We start from the raw sequence: 27581 nt of genomic DNA, 5'->3' as shown, positions 1-27581 counted from the left end.
TTTTCTTAAAATAAATCGTGAACCTTCAAAATTCGATAAAACAACTGTTCATCCNGTTACTTTGATGAACAATATTGTTTTGATTAATAATTAAATCTTCTGCCGAAGATTCTATTTCTTCTCTGATTTGAGAAGTCGAAGCTCTAGAAGTTTGTGGAATATCCACCACATAATCTAGAGGTGAAATAAATAAATGACTAGATCTTGATCTAACATGAACAGAAGAAGGTAATAATTTTTTTGTTTATTATTGAACTGTATTTGAACAGATTAAATAATATAATAAATTATTTGATTTTTTATTCACGACTAAACAAAGCCTTTGAGCAAAGTTGAGGGATCGGTGATCTCCCCGTTTTGCAGCTCTAACGATTCTAGTATAAGGAGTGATAATATAATTAGAACAAAGCTGGGGGGTTAATACTAATTTGTTTTTATGAAAACAGGGGACCTGTGGAAGGCCTCGTAATGCGGAGTTCAGCTTGAACAGAGCGGGCGAGAATTATGATAAAACGCCAAAATCTGCTATTTAGAAGTCACTTCGGTTCTTCCTTCACTCCGTTATTCACGACAACAGTAAGAATCATGTTTTGATCAACTGCACTTTACCTTTTGGGATTTTTCTTATTTGTTGTTTATTTTGTTTTTCCAGCTCATGTTGGCATGAAATTTCGGTGATATCTAACTGTTATGGGGAAATTTTACCTTATTCCGAGTATTAGGAATTGATTTTGAGTGATTTTGAAGTTATTGTAGCAAACTGTGTAAAATGGCTTCCGTTTTATTTTGTCATAATATCTGTTATAATTAAATTTGTATATGTGGTCTGTCTATGCATGATTATAGTTTTTGACCCCTGATTTCTCCTTTCGTCTAGATGCTGTTGCAAATTTTGAAATGCAAACAGGCAGAATGTTAAGAGGTGGAGACCAATAATTTGCAACATTCATACCTGAAATTTTGAGTTAGTGGAGGGGGTGGAACATATATTTCAAGAGAAATTACACCAGACTTTTGATTTACCCACAGATCTACCTCTCTTTTGATGCTTTCAATTAGAAGATATAGAACCGCTTAGGATTCGCCATTTTGAAAAGTTTCTTTGAATGTCATTATTTCTGAGTGGATGCATGTGGCTGTTTTTATAGCCTCGAAGATTATATAATATTTTTGTTTCTGAAACAAGGCTGTCTTAGATTCGTGTCCGTGCTGCATTCTTATTCTCCGAGTATGAAAGTAACTGCATTTGTTTGTGTTTGATAACAGTCTTCCTTGGAATTTTACGAGAACCCAATAACCTTCACATGGTGTAGTGCAAATATATCTTGTCGGCTTATGTTCTATATTGTGTTTCCTCTCTGCAGTGGATATTGATAAAGGATTGGAAGCAGCTGAAAGCAAGGTAGGAGGAAATGGGTGTGATGTTGAATCAGAAGGAAGCTTTGAGGAATTAAATGAAAATGACTTTTTTGATGCTAAGGACTTGGAGGGAAGTGAAGTTGCAGAACCGTCCGTAGGCATGGAATTTGAATCTGAAGATGATGCAAAGAGATTTTATAATGATTATGCCCTGAGAGTAGGATTTGTTGTACGCATTATGCAACGCCGTCGTTCAGAGATAGATGGTAGAACTCTTGCTAGGCGTCTTGGATGTAACAAACAGGGTTTTTCTCCTAATGTGAAAGGCAAGATAGGGCCAGGAAGAAAGGCTCGGCCTAATGCACGTGAAGGTTGCAAAGCAACAATACTTTTTAAGATGGAGAAATCTGGAAAGTGGGTTGTTACTAGATTTGTGAAGGAGCATAACCATCCTCTGGTCGTGACTGTTCATGAACATACAATGGTGGTATGCCTTCAACTTTGATATTTTCGCTTTTCTGGTCATTACATCTCTTTCTTTTTTTTTTCTTTTTTTTTTGTTTTGAGAAATACATTCCTTTCTTGATTTCCACTGAGTTCGAGAAGATTTATGGCAGAAGTTTCCAGAGTTGACCATTTTTTTATGAGTTCAATGATGTGTCAAAGTTAGGCGAAGATTTGAAGTTTGAAGCAAAACAGGAAAAAATGAGTTTAGCTGCTGTTTGTAAGTGCAGTCGAAAATACCCAAGAATAGAGAAATATTAAGGAGCAGAAAAGAAAATTTGAGTTATTTCCAAACTGGAGAGATGAAAGTACATCATTTAGTGTGTGTGGGTGAAATAGTGAAAAAGCTTATGCAGTCTAAAAGATAAAATTAAGAATAATTGTAAAATGACAGTTGGCGTAATCCAAGGTACATAACTTTTGAAACCACTTCAATCATAAATAATGCCTTGCCCCATTTTTCGCTTATAGGTATGTTAAGGCAAGAATCAATGCATGGATTAGCTGTTAAACCTCTGTCCTGTTTCTTTGTGCTCTATTAGTCCCATCCTTCTCTTTCTGAATAAAATATAACCTGTTGGTTTGTTTTTTTTGGTTATATCTATTCAGGATACCATTCTAGTCAATTCCTCTTTTGAATTTATGTTAAATTGTGACACCAACTTCCTACTATATTATATACGTCCACATGCACTCATGCATGCCCATGTGCATGTGTTGTCCACATCTATGGATGTTTGTAAAAACACCATGCACTCGTTATATCAGTTAATGGATAATGTGTGTTATAGGCTTGATGATGCTTGTTATATCAATTAACGGATAACATGTGTATTATAGGCTCAATAAATTGAACCCAATTTATTTTAGACCTGTCTATAGTGGAAATATAAGATGACATGCTTTAGGGGAGTGGATGAGTTCAGGGGAGGGACAAAAAGAATAAATAAGGGCTTTTTTAGGGAGTAGATAATCGATCCAGCATTTTATTTTGTTAAGGGAGTTCCCCCATGAGCTAGGGGAAAGAGAAATCGCTCTGCTTTGTTAACGCCTTGGGGACATAACCATCAATGTGGAAGATTTTAGTCTCTATTTTTATTCTTTATATTTCAAGAAATACATATACTTGGAGGGACTTCTTTCCGTTTTTGTTTGATATTGATTAATTGTGCTGAATTTGGGCTTACCAACAAAGTACTGGTTCAGGATAAACTCAAGAAGACTATGATGTCTATAAGTTCTGACTGTGATGAGCAGCTATTTCACATGTAATATGTCCATTANTTAAAATTTGCGGAAGAATTAAAAATTTTCTTAAAATAAATCGTGAACCTTCAAAATTCGATAAAACAACTGTTCATCCCAACATAGTTGCAACCAAATATCCCAAAATATAGTTTGCCAAAAGTATTTGTTTAAAATCTCATGATCAGTAACATAAATCAGAGTATTTTGAACATTTCATAAACTCTTAAAACTGGGGGGTCCTCGGGTCTAGCCTCCTGCTCAGTCCAAGCCTGCTCCTTGGTCCCCACCCCTATTCTCCTCAAAATCATCCTCACCTGCATCGATCAAGTCTATTGAGTTTAAAGACTCAACACGTATAAACTGGAAGTAACGAGTAGTATGTAATAAAACAACATGCAACTTCAAAGTAGAGCGTATATACTTGAAACATGAACTTGCAATTAAACTTGAACATACATACATAACTTAGACGTGCCATAATGTGAAAACTTTTCATAAACATGCTTGCATACTTGTACATGCTTGAACATACATAAACTTCATCATTTTGCGTAGAGGCATGTTTCAAAGCAAGTGACCCATACATGATGCGCCTGATCAGACTAAACCACAGTAATGGGCTGGCAGAGAAAATCTACTACCACATACATGAGATCCCCGTTTATGCTTTAACGGGTGGATTGGTCCCTGATCATGATTTACCGCTGTCCAATCCTGATCTAAATCCGTTCATGCTTTAACGGGGTGGAGCGGTCCTCGGCCACATTCACCGACTTCCAAACCCGTTCATAATTGGAGAGGTACCCGGACACGTTCTCTGGCTTCCAAACCCGTTCATAATTTGGTCATAAGACATTTAGCATACCTCCAAAAACTTAAACTATTTTCTTTTTGCACGTCAACATACTTACTTGGCGTTGAGGGATTCGTTGGATCTCGCTTGGGCCACTGCTGCGACATACTAACATGAGTTTAAATACTTAACTTGCGTAACTTAGACGAAATAACCATGTTTACACCCAAGCTCAAACATTTCCTTAGGAAGTTATAAAATTCCCGGGACTCGACCTTATTTAATCATCGCACTAACTAAGACATTGAACCCCAAAACATTCCACATTATTTTTCCCAAAAAGGTAGGACACGGACCCCGTGCACCCCTCCGGGTTCGGGTCCGTGTAGACACTGGACTTCACCTTACAGAAAACACTAAGACACAGACCCCGTGTAAGGGTCCGTCTACAGGTCCGTGCACTTACTGGAAAATGACACTTCGAAAGAAGACAAAGACATGGACCCCGTGTCAGGGTCCGTGTAGACGTCCGTGTACCTACTGGAAAAACACTCTGCATGAAAAACAAAGACACGGACCCCGTGCCCTGGTCCGTGTGGGGGTCCGTGTACCCACTGTGAACGCAAACCAACTGGATTTCTTATACATGTGGCTTCCATTCCTTAATTCGATCATGCCAACCGTGAACCGATACCTCGAGACACATCCTAGGGCACTAAGCGTGGACTCCAACCTGTGCAAATCATCAAAATCGTCCCCAAGCTCAACAAGCGACACAAAACGACATAACCCGAATTTTCGACACCAATTTCTTCCTACGACTTCTGTTATTTTCCGAACCATCCTCGACCTGAAATATGACATCAAAAGGTGCCTAGACACCTCCCACATAATGACTCAATGTAGTAGTAACGGCCCGGCGATTTCCAACGAAGCCTGCAACTCAAAACTTCAAGGATCCGTCAATAACATAGTTTTCAGAAAACGCAGTTTGAGCAATCCCACGAAAAACAACATAACTCACTCAATTTTATCCAAATATTTCGAATTTTATATCAAATCGAAGGTATCGAAAATTTCTACGTTTCATATGTTGAAAGTTTTCCCAAATTCTCAACCGAAAAATCGCACTTTTCAAAAAAGACAGCAAATTCTAGTTTTAGATCTAAAATTTTCTTCAAAACACATCCAATAAATTTTCTGCTCAAACTACTACATAACATACACATGTTTTCACACAAAACACATTAAAATTAATACTATGACAAGATCGACGCAGGAGAAATAGAATATACGTGCCTTTAAATCTTTAACGTTAACGAACGACGACACCGAAGCGGGAAGGATACGAAAGACGATCCGGGACAAAAGTGGCGCGATTTTCTTTGAAGAAAACTCAACGAAATCTTGCTGGAAAATCAGAGGAAGGGGGCGGCTGCTCTCTCTACTAAGAACCCTAGTTTTCTCTTTTAAAAAATATAAAATGAAGAGCAAGGAAAGTGTGTGTATGTGATAGCCGAATTGTGTGTGTGTATGGGTGTGTGTGCGTGTGTTTTTAATTAGAATAGCGTGTGTTTTTAATTAGAATAAAGGTAATTAGGGCTAATTAGTTTAATTAAATAATTGATGAGCAATTACATGGTAATTGAAATACTAATCCCTCCCTAATTTTACAAAATTCCATAATTAACAAAATAAAACACACAAATGCTAACTTGAAAAGTTTTAAAATTCTAAAATCACTAAATAAATAATTTAGGCTTTTAAAATGCTTACCAGTAAATAAATCTTTTAAAATGCCCCATCCTCAACTTAAAAATAAAATACCACATTTAAAAATTGTCAAAATCGTCGTCGGTCTCTTTCCCTCGATCCCGCCTCGAATAATCTTCTGAAACATGAAACTCGNCTGCTTCGGTCTCCCAAGTGGCCTCTTCCACTGATTGATTTAGCCACCGGACTTTGACCAACTTGGTCACTTTGTTCCGAAGCCTACGCTCCTGTCTGTCTAGGATTTGGACAGGTCTTTCCTCATATGACAGGTCTGGAGCCAACTGTAACGGTTCATAGCTCAACACGTGCGACGGATTAGCTAGGCACTTCCTCAGCATTGAGATGTGGAACACATTGTCTACACCGGCCAGATTCGGCGGAAGGGCAACACGATAGGCTAGTGTCTCAACTCTATCCAGAATCTCAAACGGCCGAATAAACCTCGGACTCAGCTTGCCTCTTTTCCCAAATCTCATGACACCCTTCATAGGTGCTATCTTAACAAAAACGTGATCACCTACGGCAAACTCGAGATCTCTCCTCCTCTTATCCGCATAGCTCTTTTGACGACTCTGGGCGGTCTTCATCCTGTCTCGGATCTTGACCACCACATCTGCAATCTGCTGAACTATTTCTGGACCAAGTTCTGTTCTTTCACCGACTTCATCCCAATGAATCGGCGATCTGCACTTCTTTCCATACAATGACTCGTATGGAGCCATACCTATAGATGCTTGGAAGCTGTTGTTGTAGGTAAACTCCATTAGAGGTAGCTTCGATTCCCAAGTCCCATGGAAATCGATCATACAGGCTCGCAATAAATCCTTCAAAACCTGAATCACTCGTTCAGACTAACCATCTGTCTGCGGGTGAAAAGCTGTACTGAATAGCAACTTCGTCCCCATGGTTGCATGCAAACTCTTCCAAAAGGACGATGTAAACCTCGGGTCTCTGTCGGACACGATAGAAACTGGGATTCCGTGCAATCGGACTATCTCCTTGATATAGAGTTCCGCATACTGCGTCATGGAGAAAGTCGTCTTCACTTGCAAGAAATGTGCCGACTTAGTAAGTTGATCCACTATAACCCAAATAGCATTGGATCCTCTGACTGACCTCGGCAACCCAACAACGCAGTCCATGGTGATATTCTCCCATTTCCACTCCGGGATAGGGAGTGGCTTAAGCATTCCTGCTGGCCTCTGATGCTCTGCCTTCACCTGTTGAAAAGTGAGACATTCAGACACAAATCGGCGGATGTCTCTCTTCATACCTGGCCACCAATACAAGATCTGCAAATCTTTATACATTTTGGTACCTCCTGGATGAATGGAATACGGAGATGCATGTACCTCTGTCAGAATATCATCTCTGATCGAATCAACACTAGGCACCCACATTCTACCTCTGTATTTCACAATACCATCAGACGCTGTGTAGAGTACATTGCCCTTGGCTTCATCCTTCAGTCTTCATTTCTGCAATTGCTCATGTGAAGGCTGACCTCTACGGATTCGGTCAAACAAAGAAGACTGTACTGTCAGATTAGACAGCTTAGGAACTCTGCCCTTATGATAAACTTCTAAGCCAAACCTCTGAATCTCAGACTGAAGAGGTCTCTGCACTGACAACTGTGCTACAACTGCCACTTTTCTTCTCAAAGCGTCTGCGACAACATTAGCCTTTCCCGGATGGTAGCTAATTTCGCAGTCGTAATCTTTTACCAACTCTAACCACCGTCTCTGTCTCATATTCAATTTTTTCTGCGTGAAAAACTACTTGAGACTCTTGTGATCGATGAATATCTGGCATTTCTCGCCATACAAGTAGTGTCTCCAAATCTTTTATGCAAAGACAACGGCGGCTAATTCTAGATCATGAGTCGGGTAATTCTTCTCGTGCACCTTCAACTGCGTGGAAGCATAAGCTATAACCCGACCGTACTGCATCAACACTGCGCCTAACCCGAGCTTAGATGCATCGGTGTGTAGCACAAAGTTTCCTTGCCCGATGGCATGGCTAACGCTGGCGCTGAAATAAGAGCTTGCTTCAATGTATCAAAGCTCTTTTGACACTCCTCACTCCACACGAATTTAGCATTCTTCCTGGTCAGTGAAGTGAGCGGCACCGCTATCGACGAAAATCCTTGAATAAACTTACGGTAGTAACCAACTAAACCCAGAAAACTGCGGATCTCTGAAGCACTCTTTGGCTCAACCCATTTTTTAACAGCTGTCACCTTTGCTGTGTCCACCTCAATACCCCTGCTAGACACTATGTGACCCAAAAACGCTACCTTCTCCAACCAGAATTCTTACTTACTGAACTTCGCAAATAACTTGCGACTCTGCAGGATCTGTAAAATTGTTCTCAAGTGCTGATTGTGCTCCTCATGGCTCTTCGAGTAAATAAGAATATCGTCAATGAATACTATGACGAATTGATCAAGATAAGGCTGAAATACTCGGTTCATGAGGTCCATGAATATTGCTGGAGCATTTGTCAGTCCAAACGGCATCACTAAGAATTCGTAATGCCCATACCTGGTTCTGAAGGCTGTCTTATGAACATCTGTATCTTTCACCTTCAGTTGATGATACCCTTATCGAAGATCTATCCTAGAGAACACTGTAGCTCCCTGTAATTGATCAACCAAGTCTTCGATCCTTGGAAGTGGGTATTTATTCTTGATCGTTATCTTGTTCAGTTCTCGGTAATCGATACACAGCCTCATGCTCCCGTCTTTCTTCTTTACGAAGAGTACTGGTGCGCCTCATGGTGAGAAACTAGGGCGGATGAATTCCTTGTCTAGGAGCTCCTGAATTTGCTGTTTGAGCTCTGACATCTCAGCTGGAGCTAAACGGTACGGTGCCTTAGAGATTGGTACGGTGCCTGGCACAAGATTAATGGCGAACTCCACCTCTCCCTCTGGTGGAAGGCCTGTGACGTCATCTGGAAAGACGTCAAGAAATTCTCTGACTATTGGCACGTCAGATATAGACGGAGTGGGTACGTCAGGTGCAGAAATAACACTGGCTAAGAAATCCTGACACCCTTTGTGAATGAGTCTCCGCGCCTGCATGCAAGAGATCATGCGAGGAAAACTCCTCCATCTAGCTGGCTCAAAGAGAAATTGCTCCATACCCATAGGTCTTACTAACACCGACCTTTTCCGGAAATCAATAAGAACTCTGTTTTTCGTCAGCCAGTCCATTCCCAGAATGATATCAAACTCTGGCATCGGCAATACAATCAAATCGGCGTACACTAGGTGGCCCTGCAGTTCCAGATCGATGTCTCTGACTTCACTAGTAGCTGACAATTCTTCCCCTGATGGGGGACTGTCACTGAATAGCTCACGTCGAGTCCAATAGACTTGACGTCCAGGTGACTAGCGAACGTCTCCGAAATAAAAGAGTGAGTGACTCCTGAATCTATCAAGGCCTTCGTGGCTACTCTCTTTATGAAAATATTTCCTGAGCATGCATGGCGACTCTCTTTATGAAAATATTTCCTGAGCATACATGGCGAACACTCTTCCCTGGGTCGGTTGCACCCGCTGTGGGCAGTCCTTAAGCATGTGGTTACTGGCTCCACATTTAAAACATTTCCCTGATCCCCATAGACACTGTCCGGGATGCTGGTGGTTGCATTTAGGATAGGACACATTGGGAAATCACCGGGCTTCTGAGGCGCCCTCTGCTTCTGAATTGGACCCTTGCCCTTTGGTGGTCCCTGATATGGCTTCTTCCCTGGCTGCCCCTGGAACGGCCTCTTAAATTGAGGTCGCTGTTGCTGCTGTGGAGCCTGATAGGGCCTCTTGCCTTGTCTGTCAGCCTCAATATCCCTCTGATCATGTTCTGCCGCCAAAGCTCTAGACACGACAACTGCATATGTAGTAGGATCAGCTACTCGGACATCACGACGCAAGATCGGCCGCAACCCGTCCATGAAATGCCTCAGCTTTTTCCGGGCATCATTAGCTATCAGGGGTACAAAGTAACACCCCCTCTCAAACTTTCTCACAAGCTCTGCTACACTGCTGTCTCCCTGTCGCAGCGCCATGAACTCCCTGGTCAGTCTAGATCGTACTTCTTCAGTGAAGTACTTGGAGTAGAACACTTCTTTGAAACCGTTCCAAGTCAAAGTCTGCAGGTTAACTGATACTGACGCACTTTCCCACCATCGCCTGGCGTCTCCTGACAGCAGGAAAGTGGCACATCTAACCCGGTCTGCATCCCGCAGCTCCATAAAGTCAAAAATCATCTCGATGGATTGAATCCATCCCTCAGCCACCATCGGGTCGGTAGTTCCCGAAAACTCCTTCGGATCCATCATCCGAAATCTTTCATACACAGCCTCAGGTCGGGGCCTCGCCCCTGCGTCAGCTGCAGCTTGGTTCCCCGCAAACTGCGCGAAGAATTGCGTCATACCTGCAAGCATCTGCACCTACATATCCGGAGGTGGACGAGGAGAAGTGACCCTCTCCTCATTCGGAGCTTCTCTGTCCTCATCTCTTGCTTCACGGTTAACCATACGTCTAGAAGGCATACTGTTCCAAAATTTCCCCAACACGTAAACCCAACATGCATGAACATGATACCAATATCATAAGATGCACGTAATTTGAACTTTAAAATATGCACATGCTGAAATCTAAGTTACATAACGTAAATTTAAATCCTTAAAACTTACAGACTTGAGGTGTGACTTCGTGAGTTTCTTGCAACTGGCAGTAGGCATAACCCTTTACAAGAACACCGCTCTGATACCAACTGTAACGTACCGTACTTTTAAACTATTTAAAATTTGCGGAAGAATTAAAAATTTTCTTAAAATAAATCGTGAACCTTCAAAATTCTATAAAACAACTGTTCATCTCAACATAGTTGCAACCAAATATCCCAAAATATAGTTTGCCAAAAGTATTTGTTTACATAAATCAGAGTATTTGAACATTTCATAAACTCTTAAAACTGGGCGGTCTTCGGGTCTAGCCTCCTGCTCAGTCCAAGCCTGCTCCTTGGTCCGCACCCCTAGTCTCCTCAAAATCATCCTCACCTGCATCATCAAGTCTAGTGAGTCTAAAGACTCAACACGTATAAACTGGAAGTAACGAGTAGTATGTAATAAAACCACATGCAACTTCAAAGAAGCGCGTACATACTTGAAACATGAACTTGCATTTAAACTTGAACATACATACATAACATAGACGTGAAAACTTTTCATAAACATGCTTGCATAATTGTACATGCTTGAACATACATAAACTTCATCATTTTGCGTAGAGGCATGTTTCAAAGCAAGTGACCCATACATGATGCGCCTGATCAGACTAAACCACAGTAATGGGCTGGCAGAGAAAATCTACTACCACATACATGAGATCCCGTTTATGCTTTAACGGGTGGATTGGTCCCTGATCATGATTTACCGCTTTCCAATCCTGATCTAAACCCGTTCATGCTTTAAATGGGTGGAGAGGTCCTCGGCCACATTAACCGACTTCCAAACCCGTTCATAGTTGGAGAGGTCCCCGGACACATTATCTGGCTTCCAAACCCGTTCATAATTTGGTCACAAGACATTTAGCATACCTCCAAAAACTTAAAATATTTTCTTTTTGCACGTCAACATACTTACTTGGCGTTGAGGGTTTCGTTGGATCTCGCTTGGGCCACTGCTGCGACATACTAACATGAGTTTAAATACTTAACTTGCGTAACTTAGACGAAATAACCATGTTTACACCCAAGCTCAAACATTTCCTTAGGACGTTCTAAAATTCCCGGGACTCGACCATATTTAATCATCGCACTAACTAAGACATCGAACCCCAAAACATTCAACATTATTTTTCCCAAACAGGTAGGACATGGACCCCGTGCACCCCTCCGGGTCCGGGTCCGGGTCCGTGTAGACACTGGACTTGGCCTTACAGAAAACACTAAGACACGGACCCCGTGTAAGGGTCCGTCTACAGGTCCGTGCACTTACTGGAAAATGACACTTCGAAAGAAGACAAAGACATGGACCCCGTGTCAGGGTCCGTGTACCTACTGGAAAAACACACTGAATGAAAAACAAAGACACAGACCCCGTGCCCTGGTCCGTGTGGGGGTCCGTGTACCCACTGTGAACGCAAACCAATGGGATTTCTTATACTTGTGGCTTCCATTCCCTAATTCAATCATCCCAACCGTGAACTGACACCTCGAGACACATCCTAGGGCACTAAGCGTGGACTCCAACCTGTGCAAATCATCAAAATTGTCCCCAAGCTCAACAAGCGACACAAAACGACATAACCCGAATTTTCGACACCAATTTCTTCCTACGACTTCTATTACTTTCCGAACCATCCTCGACCTGAAACATGACATCAAAAGGTGCCTAGACACCTCCCACATAATGACTCAATGCAGTAATAACGGCTCGGCGATGCCCAACGAAGCCTGCAACTCAAAACTTCAAGGATCCATTAATAACATAGTTTTCAGAAAACGCAGTTTGAGCAGTCCCAGGAAAAACACTATAACNGGGAAGGATACGAAAGACGATCCGGGACAAAAGTGGCGCGATTTTCTTTGAAGAAAACTCAACGAAATCTTGCTGGAAAATCAGAGGAAGGGGGCGGCTGCTCTCTCTACTAAGAACCCTAGTTTTCTCTTTTAAAAAATATAAAATGAAGAGCAAGGAAAGTGTGTGTATGTGATAGCCGAATTGTGTGTGTGTATGGGTGTGTGTGCGTGTGTTTTTAATTAGAATAGCATGTGTTTTTAATTAGAATAAAGGTAATTAGGGCTAATTAGTTTAATTAAATAATTGATGAGCAAATACATGGTAATTGAAATACTAATCCCTCCCTAATTTTACAAAATTCCATAATTAACAAAATAAAACACACAAATACTAACTTCAAAAGTTTTAAAATTCTAAAATTACTAAATAAATAATTTAGGCTTTTAAAATGCTTACCACTAAATAAATCTTTTAAAATGCCCCATCCTCAACTTAAAAATAAAATACCACATTTAAAAATTGTCAAAATCGTCGTCGGTCTCTTTCCCTCGATCCCGCCTCGAATAATCTTCTGAAACATGAAACTCGAGAAAATATTTTAACGTGCTTCACATAAACATAAATAATTTAAAATAATGCAAATTTCACAAATTATGCATCGCTAAACTCATTTTAAATTAAATAAATGATTTGACAATTAAATAATGCATGGGTTTTACGTGTACTGATTTTGGGCTCTACATATATATATGGACATCATTGTTTATATCACAGAGGAGATAACAATCATTTTTTTCTCCCAGATCACCATATAATTTCTTGTAAAGATTAGTGTACCAGAGAATCTACGTTAAGTTTTTGACCAAATAGCCGAAAACTGAGGGATATTACTTTTTCTTTAGCTTTATGTTTAGGTTGTGTTTGTGTTCATATATATCATGTTGCAAGGAGGGGATAAAACATTCTCAGTTATTCGAACTTATTTCTTTGGTGTGTCATCCTCTTTACAGCATGCACGTTACACAATGATTATTATTATTATTTTCCTTTCTCTGCTGAAATATTTGTGGGTGGTTTAGAGAGAAGATAAAAAATCAGCAGGATTTGAGTATGTGAGAGACACATAAGCAGTATTTTTGCATGTTGGATACCATATAAAACTTGGGAAAAAATTGGCTATCGAGCAGGTAATAGGATATAAGATGTAATAGTAATATATAACAACTCAACCACATGATATGCGTGTGTATGTCTCTTGTGCATATGATAACACAGGTTTGGATTATAATGGCCGTAGCATATGAGAATCAGGTTGTGGGATGATCTGGAATATACTGGATGATTTTACAAATTTATCCTTATCCATCCCCTTTGTATTTTCCTGAGTTGAAAGCTATATTGGCAATACTTATTTGATATATTGAGGTAAATACTCGAAAGGTCTTTCTACTGATATATTCTAGTTTCTAAGAGTTTCTTGTTTTCAAACTCATTGACGCAGCGTGACAAGGACAAGAAAATCCAAGAACTCACTCAAGAGCTGCAGCATCAAGATCAGCTATGCGCAGAATACCGAGAAAGACTACTAAATCTCCTGGCGAATGTCGAGAAGGAAGCTGATCAATTGTCTTCTAGAGTTCTATCAGTTGTTGAAAGTGTGCGAAAAGCAGAAGCTGAAGCACTTATGATGTTCAGTACAGAGTCGTTGAAAATGTGAGAGGAGCAGTGGATGAGGTTCCTATGCTTATCACCTTGTAATTATAGATAGCCTTAAAATTTTTAGTTTCTGTTTTATGTTTAGTTTCAAAATCGAGTTGGTGTTGTGATCAGAATGGGAGAGATATGATGTATACAATGTTGCTGCATTGCGATGGAACACACAGACGAAGATCAAACCAGCATTTTGCCAATAATTGAAATTGGGGTATGACTTATTGCTTGTAAATTTTTTGTTTATATTGACGTTATGAAAACGAAGCAATGTTGGTTTGTATTTTTATTACGAGATAAGAGAATTATAGGTACGTGAGTGAGATGCGACATAACTTCTTCATACATTTACGAAATGGGAAGAAAATAACATAATCATAATGTAAAAGCCAGTTTAAGCGGTGTTTAATCTCGCTTAAAGTTTAATACATTAATCCTCATATTTTATTATTATTATTATTATTATCAATAAAAATCTAGATAATAGAGATAAATTTAGTGTCTTGATCTTGAGTTATTTTCTTTCAAATTGTAGTATGATTTTACATTAATTTTTAAAATTTTATTTTTTTTAATTTAAATTGGAGTATGATCTCTTTTTAATTTTCATTAATTTTTACAATAATAAATAATAGAAAATTTAAATGGGCATGAAGAATGTTCAAAATTAAATGGTGTTGAAAAGGTAGAAACTCATATTATAAATAAAATTAATTCTATAATTATTTTTTACAACTAAAAATATTTTTATTTAATTGTTCTAATACAATCATATATCATCAAGTAAATTAATTATTTGATTATTATATAAATCGATAGCTATTTAAATTTGTGAAGTGGACTAGAATCCATATGTGATATTCCAATTATTATTGGATTTTTAAGATTTGAACAATTGACAAATCCTTTATTTTTTAAACATAAATTAAATATAAAAAATTATATACGATATTATAAGTAAGTTAACTTGCAAAATAAAATAAAAGGTTAATCATTTATCAAATCGATCATTTATACAAATATTTTTCAAAATTTAGTTTTTTGTATCGCAGTGAAGAGAGGACAATCTAATATAGAGATTATCTTGTCCGGTTGATTTTATCAATACAATTTTCATATATATTTAGCCCCTAAACTCAAAATCCTTGTGTCCCCTCTACTACGAAAATATCTTCTTTATATATCTTTACTTCATGATAAGATGTAGCACATTGTACTATCTTCTTTATATATCTTTACTTCATGATAAGATGTACCACATTGTACAAATTTCGCATCGCTTTGTTTATTATGAGATGTGGATGAAGTATCGTTTTTTCGTAATCACGACGCAACAGAAGTTTTAATTTTTTTTTTTGATATTCAAAAAGTTATTGGGTGTCGTATGATTTAAAACCATTTATAGGACGGTTAGATTTAATTTATCTTTGCGTATTTAACGCATTCTCCGACTATCGTGATGTTTATGTGGTAATAACATTTCTTGGAAATCCCTACGAACTTTCTTCAACCTCCTTAAACATATCCATGATCAGAGACTGTGTTCCTCATGTAGACTGCACTAGAAATCTACACGAAATTTAAGTCGAGATTAGATCGCTGAAATTTAAAAAACCGGTTGCACGATGGTGATGTGGAGTTGCGACCATGAGCTTAAGAAAGTTGGTAGCCGATTTTTGCTGATTGGAGAGAAAAAAAATCTAGAATTGATTTTCTGGATATGTTTATTGTGTTTTGTATATATTATATTTATAACCTCTTTTATAACATATGTATAAATACAATATTTTAATCTATCTAAGATTCAAACATTATCATCGTTATTTACTTTCATTATTTAAAATTCTCATATGCTATTTTATATTCTTTAAAATATCATGCATAATCAATTCTTGATAATGCATGATATATATCTATATCTTTATATATATGACATATATATACTGTTAGGATCAAGCGCTTACCACGAGGTCAAAAGCTGATCAAGCGCTTATCATTAGACCAAAAGCTATATTTCTATACTTCCTTGGAGGGGGGAGGATGTTGGGTTAATCATGCATTAGTGAGAGTAATACTGGGATGTGTGACCTCCTGAGAAGCTCTCATTCGTCAAGCTCTTGACGTTGCACGGCTTGATCTGGTTGGCTAAGTGAGCCGTAAAAGAGAGACATCAGATCTTAACGGGTAATATTGTCTCTGCTGGGGACAGAGCCGACGGTAGGGAAAGGTAAGACCGATCTCTAAAGGATATGAGACAGCACCAGTAGATAGACACACACCCCCTGGACTCATGGACCTAACAGCCTGATCCATTAGCACCCAAGTAAACTATATAGTGGCATTGCCACCAATGCTAGCCGAGGTACACAATGTAATCTATATCTCGATGTTGCGAAAGTATATGTCGAACCCTTCACATGTACTAAATCATGAACCACTGCAGATGACTCCAAACATGTTATACGAGAAAAGACCTATACAAGTTTGGCTAGGCAAGAAAGAAGACTCTGAAACAAAGTTATTCAAATGGTCAAAATCAAGTGGCTAAATCACTCGGAGGAAAAGGCTACTTGGGAAACTGAGAGGGACATGAGGAGTCGTTACCCGGAGTTATTTGGTAAGTTCAAATTTCGAGTACGAAATTTCATTTAAAGGAGGGAGAAATTGTAAAGTCTAAAAATACAATAACAAAATCCAAATGAATGCAAATCTATGGAAAATAGAAAATGATTAATTAAATGATTTTAATGACATGAATTAATTATGATATGCATGATTACATTTTGGGTTAAGCATGCATTAATGAGAGTAATACTGGGATGAGTGACCTCTTGGAAAGTTCTCACGCGTCAAGCTCCTGACGTTGCGTGGCTTGATCTGGTTGGTTAAGTGGGCCGTAAAAAAGTGACACCAGATCTTAACGGGTAATACTGTCTCTGCTGGTTACAAGATCGACGGCAGAGAAAGGGTAAGACTGATCTCTAAAAATATGAGACAGCACCAGCAGATAGACACGCACCCTCCTGGACTCATGGACCTAATAGTCCGATCCATTAGCACCAAAGCAGGTGCACTCTGCGATGCCACAAGTATAAGGAAATAAAGCTGCGCTTTGGCTAACTGCTATAGCTTTTGGCCTCATGGTAAGCGCTCGATCCTAACAACAATAGCTACTAATCGTCTATAGGAATGGCTCCTTACGAGGCATTTTATGGAAGGAAGAGTAGATTACCCATACATTGGGGATGAGGTTGGTGAAAAAGAAGAATTTGGTCTGGACTTGATCAAATATACAGTGGAGCTAGTAGTCAAAATCCGAGATAGGATGAAGACTGCACAAAGCTGACAAAAGAGCTACGCTGACAAGCGACGAAGAGAGCTAGAGTTTGCAGTAGGCGACTACATATTTGTGAAAATAGAACCTATGAAAGGTGTTATGAGATTTGGCAAGAAAGACAAACTTAGTTCGAGGTTCATAGGACCATTTGAGATTTTGAAGAAGATTGGAACATTAGCCTATAGAGTAGCATTGCCACCAACGCTAGCCGGAGTACACAATGTGTTCCATATCTCGATGCTGCGAAAGTACATGTCGAACTCATCACATGTACTAAATCATGAACCACTGCAGTTGACTCCAAACATGTCATACGAAGAAAGACCTATACAAGTTCTGGATAGGCAAGAAAGAAGACTTTGAAACAAAGTTATTCAAATGGTCAAAGTCAAGTGGCTAAATCACTCGGAGGAAGAAGCTACTTGGGAAACTGAGAGGGACATTAGGAGTCGCTACCCGAATTTATTCAGTAAATTGAAATTTCGAGGACGAAATTTCATTTAAGGGATGGAGAAATTGTAAGGTCTAAAAATACAATAACATAATCCAACTGCATGCAAATCTATAGAAAATAGAAAATGATTAATTAAATGATTTTAATGAAATGAATTAATTATGATATGCATGATTACATATTGGGTTAAGTGCATGCATTAATGAGAGTAATACTGGGATGAGTGACTTCTTGGAAAGTTCTCACGCGTCAAGCTCCTGACGTTGCGCGGCTTGATCTGGTTGGGTAAGTGGGCCGTAAAAAGTGACACCAGATCTTAACGGGTAATACTGTCTCTGCTGGTTACAGGATCGACGGCAGGAAAAAGGTAAGACAGATCTCTAAGGGATATGAGACAGTACCAGCAGATAGACACGCACCTTTCTGGACTCATGGACCTAACAGCACGATCTATTAGCACCCAAGCAGGTGCACTCTGCGATACCACAAGTATAAGGAAATAAAGATGCGCCTTGGCTAACTGCTATAGCTTTTGGCCTAGTGGTAAGCGCTTGATCCTAACAACAATAGCTACCAATCGTCTATAGGAATGGCTCCTTACGAGGCATTTTATGGAAGGAAGTGTAGATTACCTATACATTGGGGACGAGGTTGGTGAAAGAAAAGAATTTGGTCTGGACTTGATCAAGCAAACAGTGGAGCTAGTAGTCAAAATCCGAGATAGGATGAAGACTGCACAATGCTGACAAAAGAGCTACGCTGACAAGCGACGAAGAGAGCTGGAGTTTGCAGTAGGCGACCACATATTTGTGAAAATAGAACCTATGAAGGGTGTTATGAGATTTGGCAAGAAAGACAAACTTAGTCCGAGTTTCATATGACCATTTGAGATTTTAGAGTAGATTAGAACATTAGCCTATAGAGTGGTTTTGCCACCAATGCTTGCCGGAGTACACAATGTGTTCCATATCTCGATGCTGCGAAAGTACATGTCGAACTCTTCACATGTACTAAATCATGAACCACTACAGTTGACTTTAAACATGTCATACGAGGAAAGACCTATACAAGTTCTGGATAGGCAAGAAAGAAGACTCCGAAACAAAGTTATTCAAATGGTCAAAGTCAAGTGGCTAAATCACTCGAAGGAAGAGGCTACTTGGGAAACTGAGAGGGACATGAGGAGTCGCTACCCGGAGTTATTCGGTAAGTTCAAATTTCGAGGACGAAATTTCATTTAAGGGAGGGAGAAATTGTAAGGTCCAAAAATACGATAACATATTCCAACTGCATGCAAATCTTGGAAAAATAGAAAATGACTAATTAAATGATTTTAATGGCATGAATTAATTATGATATGCATGATTACATGTTTAAAAATAGGGTTTACCGTTAGAATGCATAAAACTGTGTTTTAAAGTTTATTCGAGACACGATCGAGGAACGGAGACCGATGACCACTTGAGAGAAAATATTTTTATTAAATAATTATTTTTAATTGGTTAATGTGTGGTGTATTTAAAATGGATTTTTGAAAACGAAGTGTTTTAAGGTGTTTTTGTACGCCGAGTCGTATTTTTAAACAGTATTCGATTTTCAACGAAACTTTTCGAGAACTCGGCTAATATTTTCACCAAATTTCCTAAACAAAGTATTTTTAATATTTACTAATGGGCTTAATGAGCCTATTATACTAGGTTAAAGGGCCTAAGCTTATACTTAGAGTTTTAATTAGTAAATAAAAGCCTAAAACCTTCCCCAACACACACAAAAACTCTCGCCCTTCCCCCTCAACATAATACTAGGACTCTCCCTTCCCCCAAGACACACGCACACATGAGATTTTGGAAGGAAACTCACGTGAATATTGAAGGAAAAATTCAGCAAGGTCCTCTCCGTCGACGTCCTTCACATCACCAATCCGTTTTTCGTGCTTAATAAACGCAAAGACATGCCTTAATCTTCCTTTTTCTCATCTATCACGCCATATTATGATACATGATTGCATGAAAAACATGATACACCTTATTGATTTTCGTTTTTATGGCTATACATGCATAAAACTAGTGTTTTCATCTTGTAAAACTCTTGGGTATGATGCACAAAGGGGCTGTCATGGTTGGGCTATGGGAAGGAATGAATTTTAATGTGTTTAAGGGTCTTTAGGAGCATGCTTGAAGGCTGGACAAGACAAGGAAGGAATAAGAACAAAAATTCTATTTTTTGGCGACTAGGGTTTCGGCAGGGCACCTTGAAGAGCCACGGCCTTGGCTGCTGTTAGGACACGTCCAGGAGCCCAAAGTGGCTGTGTGATAGTCCTAGGGTGGCTGCATGATGATTGGGGCGATGGATAGAGTGATCGCACGAGAAGGGGTCGCGTAGGGCTTGGGGGTCGCGGGTTGGTGTCTGCAGCTTCTAGGCTTGGTAGGGTCAGTCCAGTAGCTTGCTATGGGTTCGGTCATGGTCCTAGGAAGCTGGTCTAAGGTCTGTTCTTGTTGGCTAAGGGCTAGGGCCGAAGCTTGCATGGCCATGGGAACTAGGGTTTTTTCGAAAATAGGTGCTGAAGTTCCGTAGGAATCATAGGATTGATCAAGGGTCTTCATGGGATTGAATTGGGTTGAATATGGTTTAGTTAGGTTCTAATGTGACTTGGTACAAATTTGGTAAAGTTTGGTTAAGTTTCGAGTCCAAACTAGTCAAAATCGGGATGTACGTCCAAGTTTAAAAACGAATTGGGAAATTAGTCGAGCTTAAGTTTACATCTAAGAAATATTTATTGGTGTATTTTAAAGAGATATGTTAAGTTTGGAATGATTTAGGTCATCGTGTTAAGGTCTAAGGATAAATTGAGAAAGTTTTTTTCTCCAACTGATGACGTGTACAGCTGATTGATCAGCTGATAAGCAATCGCTAATAAGCTCACAACTGAATATATCAACTGATCAGTCAGTTGACTTCGTAAGTTCAGTTTAGCTGGTTTCAGTTGCCTTCGATAAACTGCGCATTAATCTTCAGTTAGGCAACTGTCAGTTGATTTATGTAGTTCAGTTACTTCAAACTTCTTGATCAGTTTAGTCCAATAAATTAAACACTTAGTTTGTCGAACAACCGAAATTAAGTTTCCAAAAATTTCTCCCTTTTTGGTGTTTGACAAAACTTGTAAAGTATGAACTGATCAACTGAACTCAAAAATATTCTTCGAACTTATTGTAGATAAAATAATTCTTATAATGTACAGATTCGTACCAAAAAAGAAAATCAGGAACTAAAGATTTCATGCCATAGTCTTCAACCAATAACTGTAGTCAGTTGATCTTCATTTCTTCTTCTTTCCTTTGTCTTTCTGATCTTTTAACTCTTCTATCTCTCCTATTTCCCCTTTTTTTGTCAAGCACATCAACTTTCTTGAATAAAATTCGAACATCCGCTACGATATCTGTCATAGTATTCATCACAATGTCTTGCAGCAAATCAATCCTTTTGGTGACTTTGCTTTCCAGAAAATCAAAGCGTATGCCGACTAATGCTTGAGTTTGAAAATGAGATTCATTCGACCGTCTGTCTTTCTTGATTTCTTCCATCTGGAGAAGAAGAGAAGACACAGTCTGATTGATGAGATGTAGTATGTTTCTGGTAAACTCATTGTTAGAGTTAAGCTTCAAAGAATGTGCAAGCTGAGTTGAATTTATTTCAGAAATAGAATTCATCATACTGATGATGTTGGTCTGAATAGTCTGAATTTCTTCAAACAGGGCATCAGCATCTGAAATACTAGGAGACATGGTTCTAGAAGTTTCTGGAATCGGCACCCGTTCTTGTTGAGTAAAGACAACCATAGTGCCGTCAGTTGCTTCGGTTTCATGCATCACCATTTCTGAAATATTTTCAGTTGTATGTTCTTGGGGAGGAGAAGAGACAGATGGAAGAACAAGAGTAGTAGAAGGTTCTTCAGTCGGTTGAGTAACTGACTCTTCAGTCGGTTGATGAACTGGCTCTTCAGTCGTTTGATGAACTGGCTCTTCAGCTGGCACTTCTTCAGTTGTAACTGAGTGCAGATGAGCCTCTTTAGTTTGTTCAAAAACTGTCTATTCAGTCATAACAACTGACTGAACTGGCTGTTCAGTTTATCCAAAAATAGCCTTCTCGACCGGTTCTTCAGAAATAACAGCTTGATCGGCTGGTTCTTCAACAATAATAGGATCTACTGGTTCTTCAGTAACAGTAAGTGGATCTACTGGTTCCTCAGTCAAAAAAACATTTTCAACTGATTTGGATATTTCCAGCTGAATATCAGAAGTGACTGATTTGATGACCTCATCAAGATTGGCCAATGATAATTCAGCTTCAGATCAGCAGTTGAAGAGGTGCTAAAGATGTTGATGGTTGAACAACTAATGTGGAAGGGGCAGTTGCTTGTTGAGAAGATTCAGCAACTGTGTCCTTGGAGGGCTCTTGAACTGATTTTTCAGCTGGATCTTCTGATGAAAAATCTTGGGAGGCTTCTGGAATGATTAGTTCTTGATCCATTTCCCACTTTTTGATCTCCATCTGCAACGAGATAAGATCTGAGTCCAGTTGGTCATACACAGCTCTGTCAATGTGCGTTTGGATGGAATTAGTTGGCCTGGGCTCTTCTTGTATTTTGCCCTTGTCTTTTGAGTCAGTCAGGGCATGAGGAATGTTTTAGAGTAGATGCCCTGTAGGCCAACTGTTGGCTGGGGAATTTATTGACTCAAGTGTAATAAACAATCTTTATTTTAATATAATTCAATTTTTTAATGGTTTCATTTTACTTTATCTATATACCCATGCAAACTGCATAGATAAAGTCTTTGATTATGCTTTAATACAAATGAATCGTAATTCGATGTTGAAACTCATTTGTAAACACTGCATATTCTAAATTCGTTCCTAGTCGATTCAGCCGCCTAAAACATGGATAAAGGTCGCTTGAGCTTGGGACTAGCATATGTGATGTTGTGTACTGCGTTTCTTGGTAAGGGCATAGAGATGTCCAAACATGCAGATGGGTAGTCATATGATGATTATACCGAACAACCATCCCTCAGACTTTCCAAGTGGTTATCATTCATCGAGAGGATAAGTCCGTGGTTATGATTGTACATCATTAGTCCTTACGACCCGGGACAACACTGATGCTCTATATGCTAGGGTTGTGCTTTAACTCGTTTACCGGCTCCAAGAGAGTCATCGGGTGGCGAGGTTGGGTACAGTTGCGACACATATAGGAGCCAGTGCATTGTAGTCGGGGATTCACCGCTCACCTACAGGTGTGGATATCCTATGTGATCTGAAGTAATAATAGTGCATGAAATCTCTGGCCAGATTATGAGATGTACGTTGGAGAAGGAGTTTTCCAAATAGTACACGCAATGACACTATTATCTGTGTCACATAGTTATCGAATTAATATGCAACCCTCGATGAACCAATGGTTGTAGATTCGATCGAGATATATGAGATGAAGGGACTGTACTGTACGTTAATAGTTCTGACTTTAGTTTCTTCTTTGGATCGGAGACTTTGATTTTCCGTCCATCAGCAGAATGAGCAGTTTGCATCTCTTCAACATCAGCAGTTTTAATTTCCGAAATGTTAGCTGGCCCATTAGTAGGCAGCTGAAATAGAGTGCTGAAGGAGTCCTCATCAATGATCAGCAGCTGACCATTGACAGTAGTTGTGATATTGCCATCAGCAAAGACAAAACCATTGGTATGGAGATCCTGAATCTCTTTATGACAGATTTCTTCGGAAGAAAGTCCCAGAAATGTCTTTAGTCCAGCAGCTTCTAGTTTGATAAACACAATTTTGATAGCTCGTCCTGAACAGACAGGACTAAATCAAAATCAATAGCCATAGCGTTCAACATATATATGCTGGAATTTGGTTTGCCATTTCTGAAGAGTTGATTATCTAGAGAAAGAAATCTTTGTTTTTGGGTCTTCTCTGTAAATTGAAATGCTTGTAAAGAAGAACTGAAATGAAGCGGGTTAAAGTACTTTTGTATGTGACTGTTCAAAATTATTATACACGTGTCAGTCCAAGATAATTTGAGTAAGAGAAACGTGTGTTCGTGTGATGAAATCGTGTATAGAATTTTAAGTGGACTACGTGGTTCTACGTTTCAAAACACTATTAAATGCTTAAATATCAGTCACATCACTTAATTTGTAATATTATTCAAATAAGCAGTTAACTTATTGGATAAGTTTAGTTCGATCAGTGACTGAGTGATCAGTTGGAAACTGAAACAGTTCAGTCGTAGATCAACTGACAATTGTCTTATCAGTTAACTGTTTAAATTCGTCATTCTCCCTCCATTAATGCATATTTTAATATGAAAATTAAAAAGACGATTAAAATAATGATGCGAAAAATAAAAGAAATATTATTCTCAGAAGATGAATCGTCCGGAATAATGATTACGTCTCTTCAACTCCTTCGATTCTCGGCTTTAAATTAGAGTGCAAGAGTTAAGTAACAGGTATCAGCAGGTAAAGTTTGATAGTTAAATAGCTATGGACAAAGCAGGGAGTTTCCCACAGCCAGACCTTGCGGAGGAGTTTATGACATCCATGGTTACTGAAAGAAAGACAGCGATGGAAGACACTATCTATGAAAAGATACTGAAGCTTTGGATAAAAATCTAGGAGCTTCAAACCTATTTTGAGGAAGGAGCGGTTGCTACCCCAAAAAGGGTGGCAACACTAAGGAAGTATCGGCGGCGCCTTTGTGTCGCTATAATGTAGACATCTTCACTGATGAAGGTGTCTACCTTCTGCTCCTCCTCAAGGAGCGGAGGTCTCTGAGAAAGATTGCTGTCTCAAAGGACTTCCTAAGGACCTCTATTGGAGGATTAACTTCGTGGTTGTCCTCCTGGAGGTCAGCAGTTGAAAAAGAAATAATCCATGTACGCTGTTTTTTTGTGAAATAAGATTTTATATTAGTTAAATGTTGTCTTACTCTCACTGCGTTTTTATTTTCTGCAAACTAACTGGTGACAACTTATCAAACATACTAACATAAAGCGAATTAAGACAAATCTATTAAGCCAAGAATACTGCGAAAGTGAGAAAACTTAGTCTCGGGTAATGGCTTTGTGAAGACATCCATTAATTGTTGTCAGTTGGAATGTATTCCAGTCTGATTACTTTCTTCAGAGCATGATCTCTGATGAAGTGATGCCTGACATCAATATGCTTGGTCCTTGAGTGAAGAACTGGGTTGTATGTGATTGCAATCGTGCTGGTATTGTCACAAAAGATTTGGTGATTCTTTTGCAATGACTTCATAGTCTTTCAGTTGTTGCTGAATCCAGAGCAGTTGAGCACAGCAGCTTCCAGCAGCAAGATATTCTGCTTCAGTTGTGGAAGTTGCTATGGATGTTTGCTTCTTGCTGAACCATGAGATCAGTCTGTCTCCTAGAAACTGACAAAGTCCACTGTTGCTTTTACGATCTAGCTTACATCCTGCGCAATCTGCATCTGAATATTCAACCAAATTGAAACAAGAGTCTTTAGCATACCATAGACCCACATTTTGTGTGCCTTTAAGATATTTTAAAATTCGTTTGGCAGCTGAAAAATGAGATTGCTTAGGATCTGCTTGAAATCTAGCACACATGCAAAGAGCAAATACTATATCAGGGCGACTAGCAGTTAGGTACAATAGTGAACCTATTAATCCTCTGTAGAGTTTCGTCTCAACTGATATTCCCCCTTGATCACTATCTAATTTAAACGATGGACTCATGGGAGTACTTGCAGCTGAACACGTTTCAATGACAAATTTCTTGAGCAATTCCTTCGTGTATTTAGTTTGACTGATAAAAATACCAGTTTCCATTTGCTTCACTTGTAGACCGAGGAAAAATGTCAGTTCACCCATCATACTCATCTCAAATTTGTCCCGCATTAACCTGGCAAACTTCTCACATAATTTGAGGTTAGTTGACCTAAAAATTATATCAACATATATTTGCACAAGTAAAATATGATCATTCTTAGAAAATTTTAACAAAGTCTTATCAACTGATCCAACAGTAAAATCGTGATCAGTTAGAAATTTTGAAAGTGTTTCATACCAATCTCTTGGAGCTTGTTTAAGACCATATAAAGTTTTGTTCAATTGATAGACATGATCAGGAAAAGAGTGATTGATAAAACCTGGTGGTTGTTCAACATAAACCTCTTCCTGTAACTGACCATTCAGAAAGGCACTCTTCACGTCCATCTGATATACTTTAAAATTCTTGAAAGAGGCATAGGCAAGGAACATTCTTATTGCCTCCAGTCTTTAACTAGTGCATAAGTTTCATCGTAGTCAATTCCTTCTTCTTGCCTGTATCCTTGAGCTACAAGTCTTGCTTTGTTGCGTACAACTGAACCATCTTCGTTCAGTTTGTTGCTAAATACCCATTTTGTACCTATAACAGTTTTAGAAAATGCTCTTGGAACTAAGTTCCAGACATTGTTATGTGTAAACTGATTTAGCTCTTCTTGCATTACATTTATCCAGTTAGGATCAGCAAGAGCTTCATCAGTTTTCTACGGTTCTAGTTGAGAAACGAAAGTTGAGTGAATAAATAAATTAAATATTTGATTTCGAGTTCTTACCGGATCAGATGAATTACCTATCACCAATTCTGGAGGATGTTATTTCTTCCATCTGTAATCAGTATTTGTTGCGTTTATATCAGCAACTGCTTCAGTTGGCAACTGAACGTTTTCTTCAGTTTCAGTTGGAGCTGTATAAGTTGGTAACTGAATATTCTCATTATGCTCCACCGATTGGTTATCAGTAACAATTTCTTGTTCAATTGATTGATCCAGTACTTTTTGCTCTGGTGTTTGAAGGATGTTTCAATTAATATGATTCTTTTCTTCATTATCATCCTCCAAACTTATATCTGTAAAGCGATCAACTACCTCAACTAGATCAGTTGGCTTAACAGTTAGTACAGATTCATCAAATACGACATGAATTGATTCTTCAACATTTAAAGTGCTTTTATTAAAAATTCTATAAGCTTTACTAACTGCTGAATATCCAAGAAATATTCCCTCTGCAGATTTAGCATTAAAAGCTTTTAAATGACTTTAGCCATTATCAAGAATAAAACATCTGCAGCCGAATATTTTTAAATAAGAAACCACATTTTTGCGTCCATGCCAGATCTCATATGGTGTTTTCAAATGATTTTTATTAATCATTGATCTGTTCTGAGTATAACATGCAGTGTTCACTGCTTCTGCCCAAAACCTTTGAGAAATACCAGAATCAGCAAGCATTGTTCTAGCAGCTTCTTTAAGGGTCCGATTTCTTCTCTCAGCTACACCACTTTGCTGAGGAGTTCTTGCTGCTGAGAGCTCATGCTTGATCCCAGTATTTTCTAAACATTGTGAAAGATTTTGATTGATGAATTCAGTTCTTCGATCAGACCTTATTCTATCAATCCCAACTGATTTTTCATTTAGTAATCTTTTGAAAAGTTTAATCAGTTGTGCAGCAGTTTGGTCTTTTGATTTAAGAAAAATGACTCAAGTAAATCTTGAATAATCATCCACGACTACCAACGTGTATTTCATTCCCCCTAAGCTCATGACTGGTATAGAACCAAAAAGATCCATATGCAACAGTTTTAAGCATCGTGAAGATGATTTACAACCCTTGTTTTTAAATGAAGATCTTACTTGTTTACCAAACTGACATGCTGAGCAAACTTTATCTTTTGAAAAATCTATTTTAGGCAAACCAGTTACAAGATCATAGTTACTCAGATATGCAATAGATTTAAAGTTTAGGTTGTTTAACCTCTTATGCCACAATCAGTTTTTAGAAGATTTGGAAGCCTTAAG

At 38.7% G+C, this 27581-nt stretch overlaps 1 protein-coding gene across 3 annotated transcripts; it reads left to right on the top strand.

Moving 5' to 3' along the window:
- Positions 1 to 418: 418 nt before the first annotated feature.
- On the top strand, positions 419 to 14136 carry LOC140991873 (protein FAR1-RELATED SEQUENCE 5-like). Of its 3 annotated transcripts, none has more exons than XM_073462040.1 (3): positions 419 to 576; positions 1365 to 1846; positions 13704 to 14136. In XM_073462040.1, coding segments are annotated over exons 1-3 (699 nt in total). In that variant the 5' UTR covers positions 419 to 575; the 3' UTR covers positions 13920 to 14136. The 3 variants fall into 3 exon arrangements, with proteins under 3 accessions (XP_073318141.1, XP_073318140.1, XP_073318142.1); XM_073462039.1 differs by having other exon boundaries at positions 467 to 544; XM_073462041.1 differs by lacking the exon at positions 419 to 576 and adding an exon at positions 947 to 964.
- Positions 14137 to 27581: the final 13445 nt, after the last annotated feature.

This window comes from Primulina huaijiensis, chromosome 13, assembly GCF_012295235.1.
Source record: "Primulina huaijiensis isolate GDHJ02 chromosome 13, ASM1229523v2, whole genome shotgun sequence".
NCBI classification, from domain to species: Eukaryota; Viridiplantae; Streptophyta; class Magnoliopsida; order Lamiales; family Gesneriaceae; genus Primulina; species Primulina huaijiensis.
This window is presented reverse-complemented; position numbering and strand designations above follow the sequence as displayed.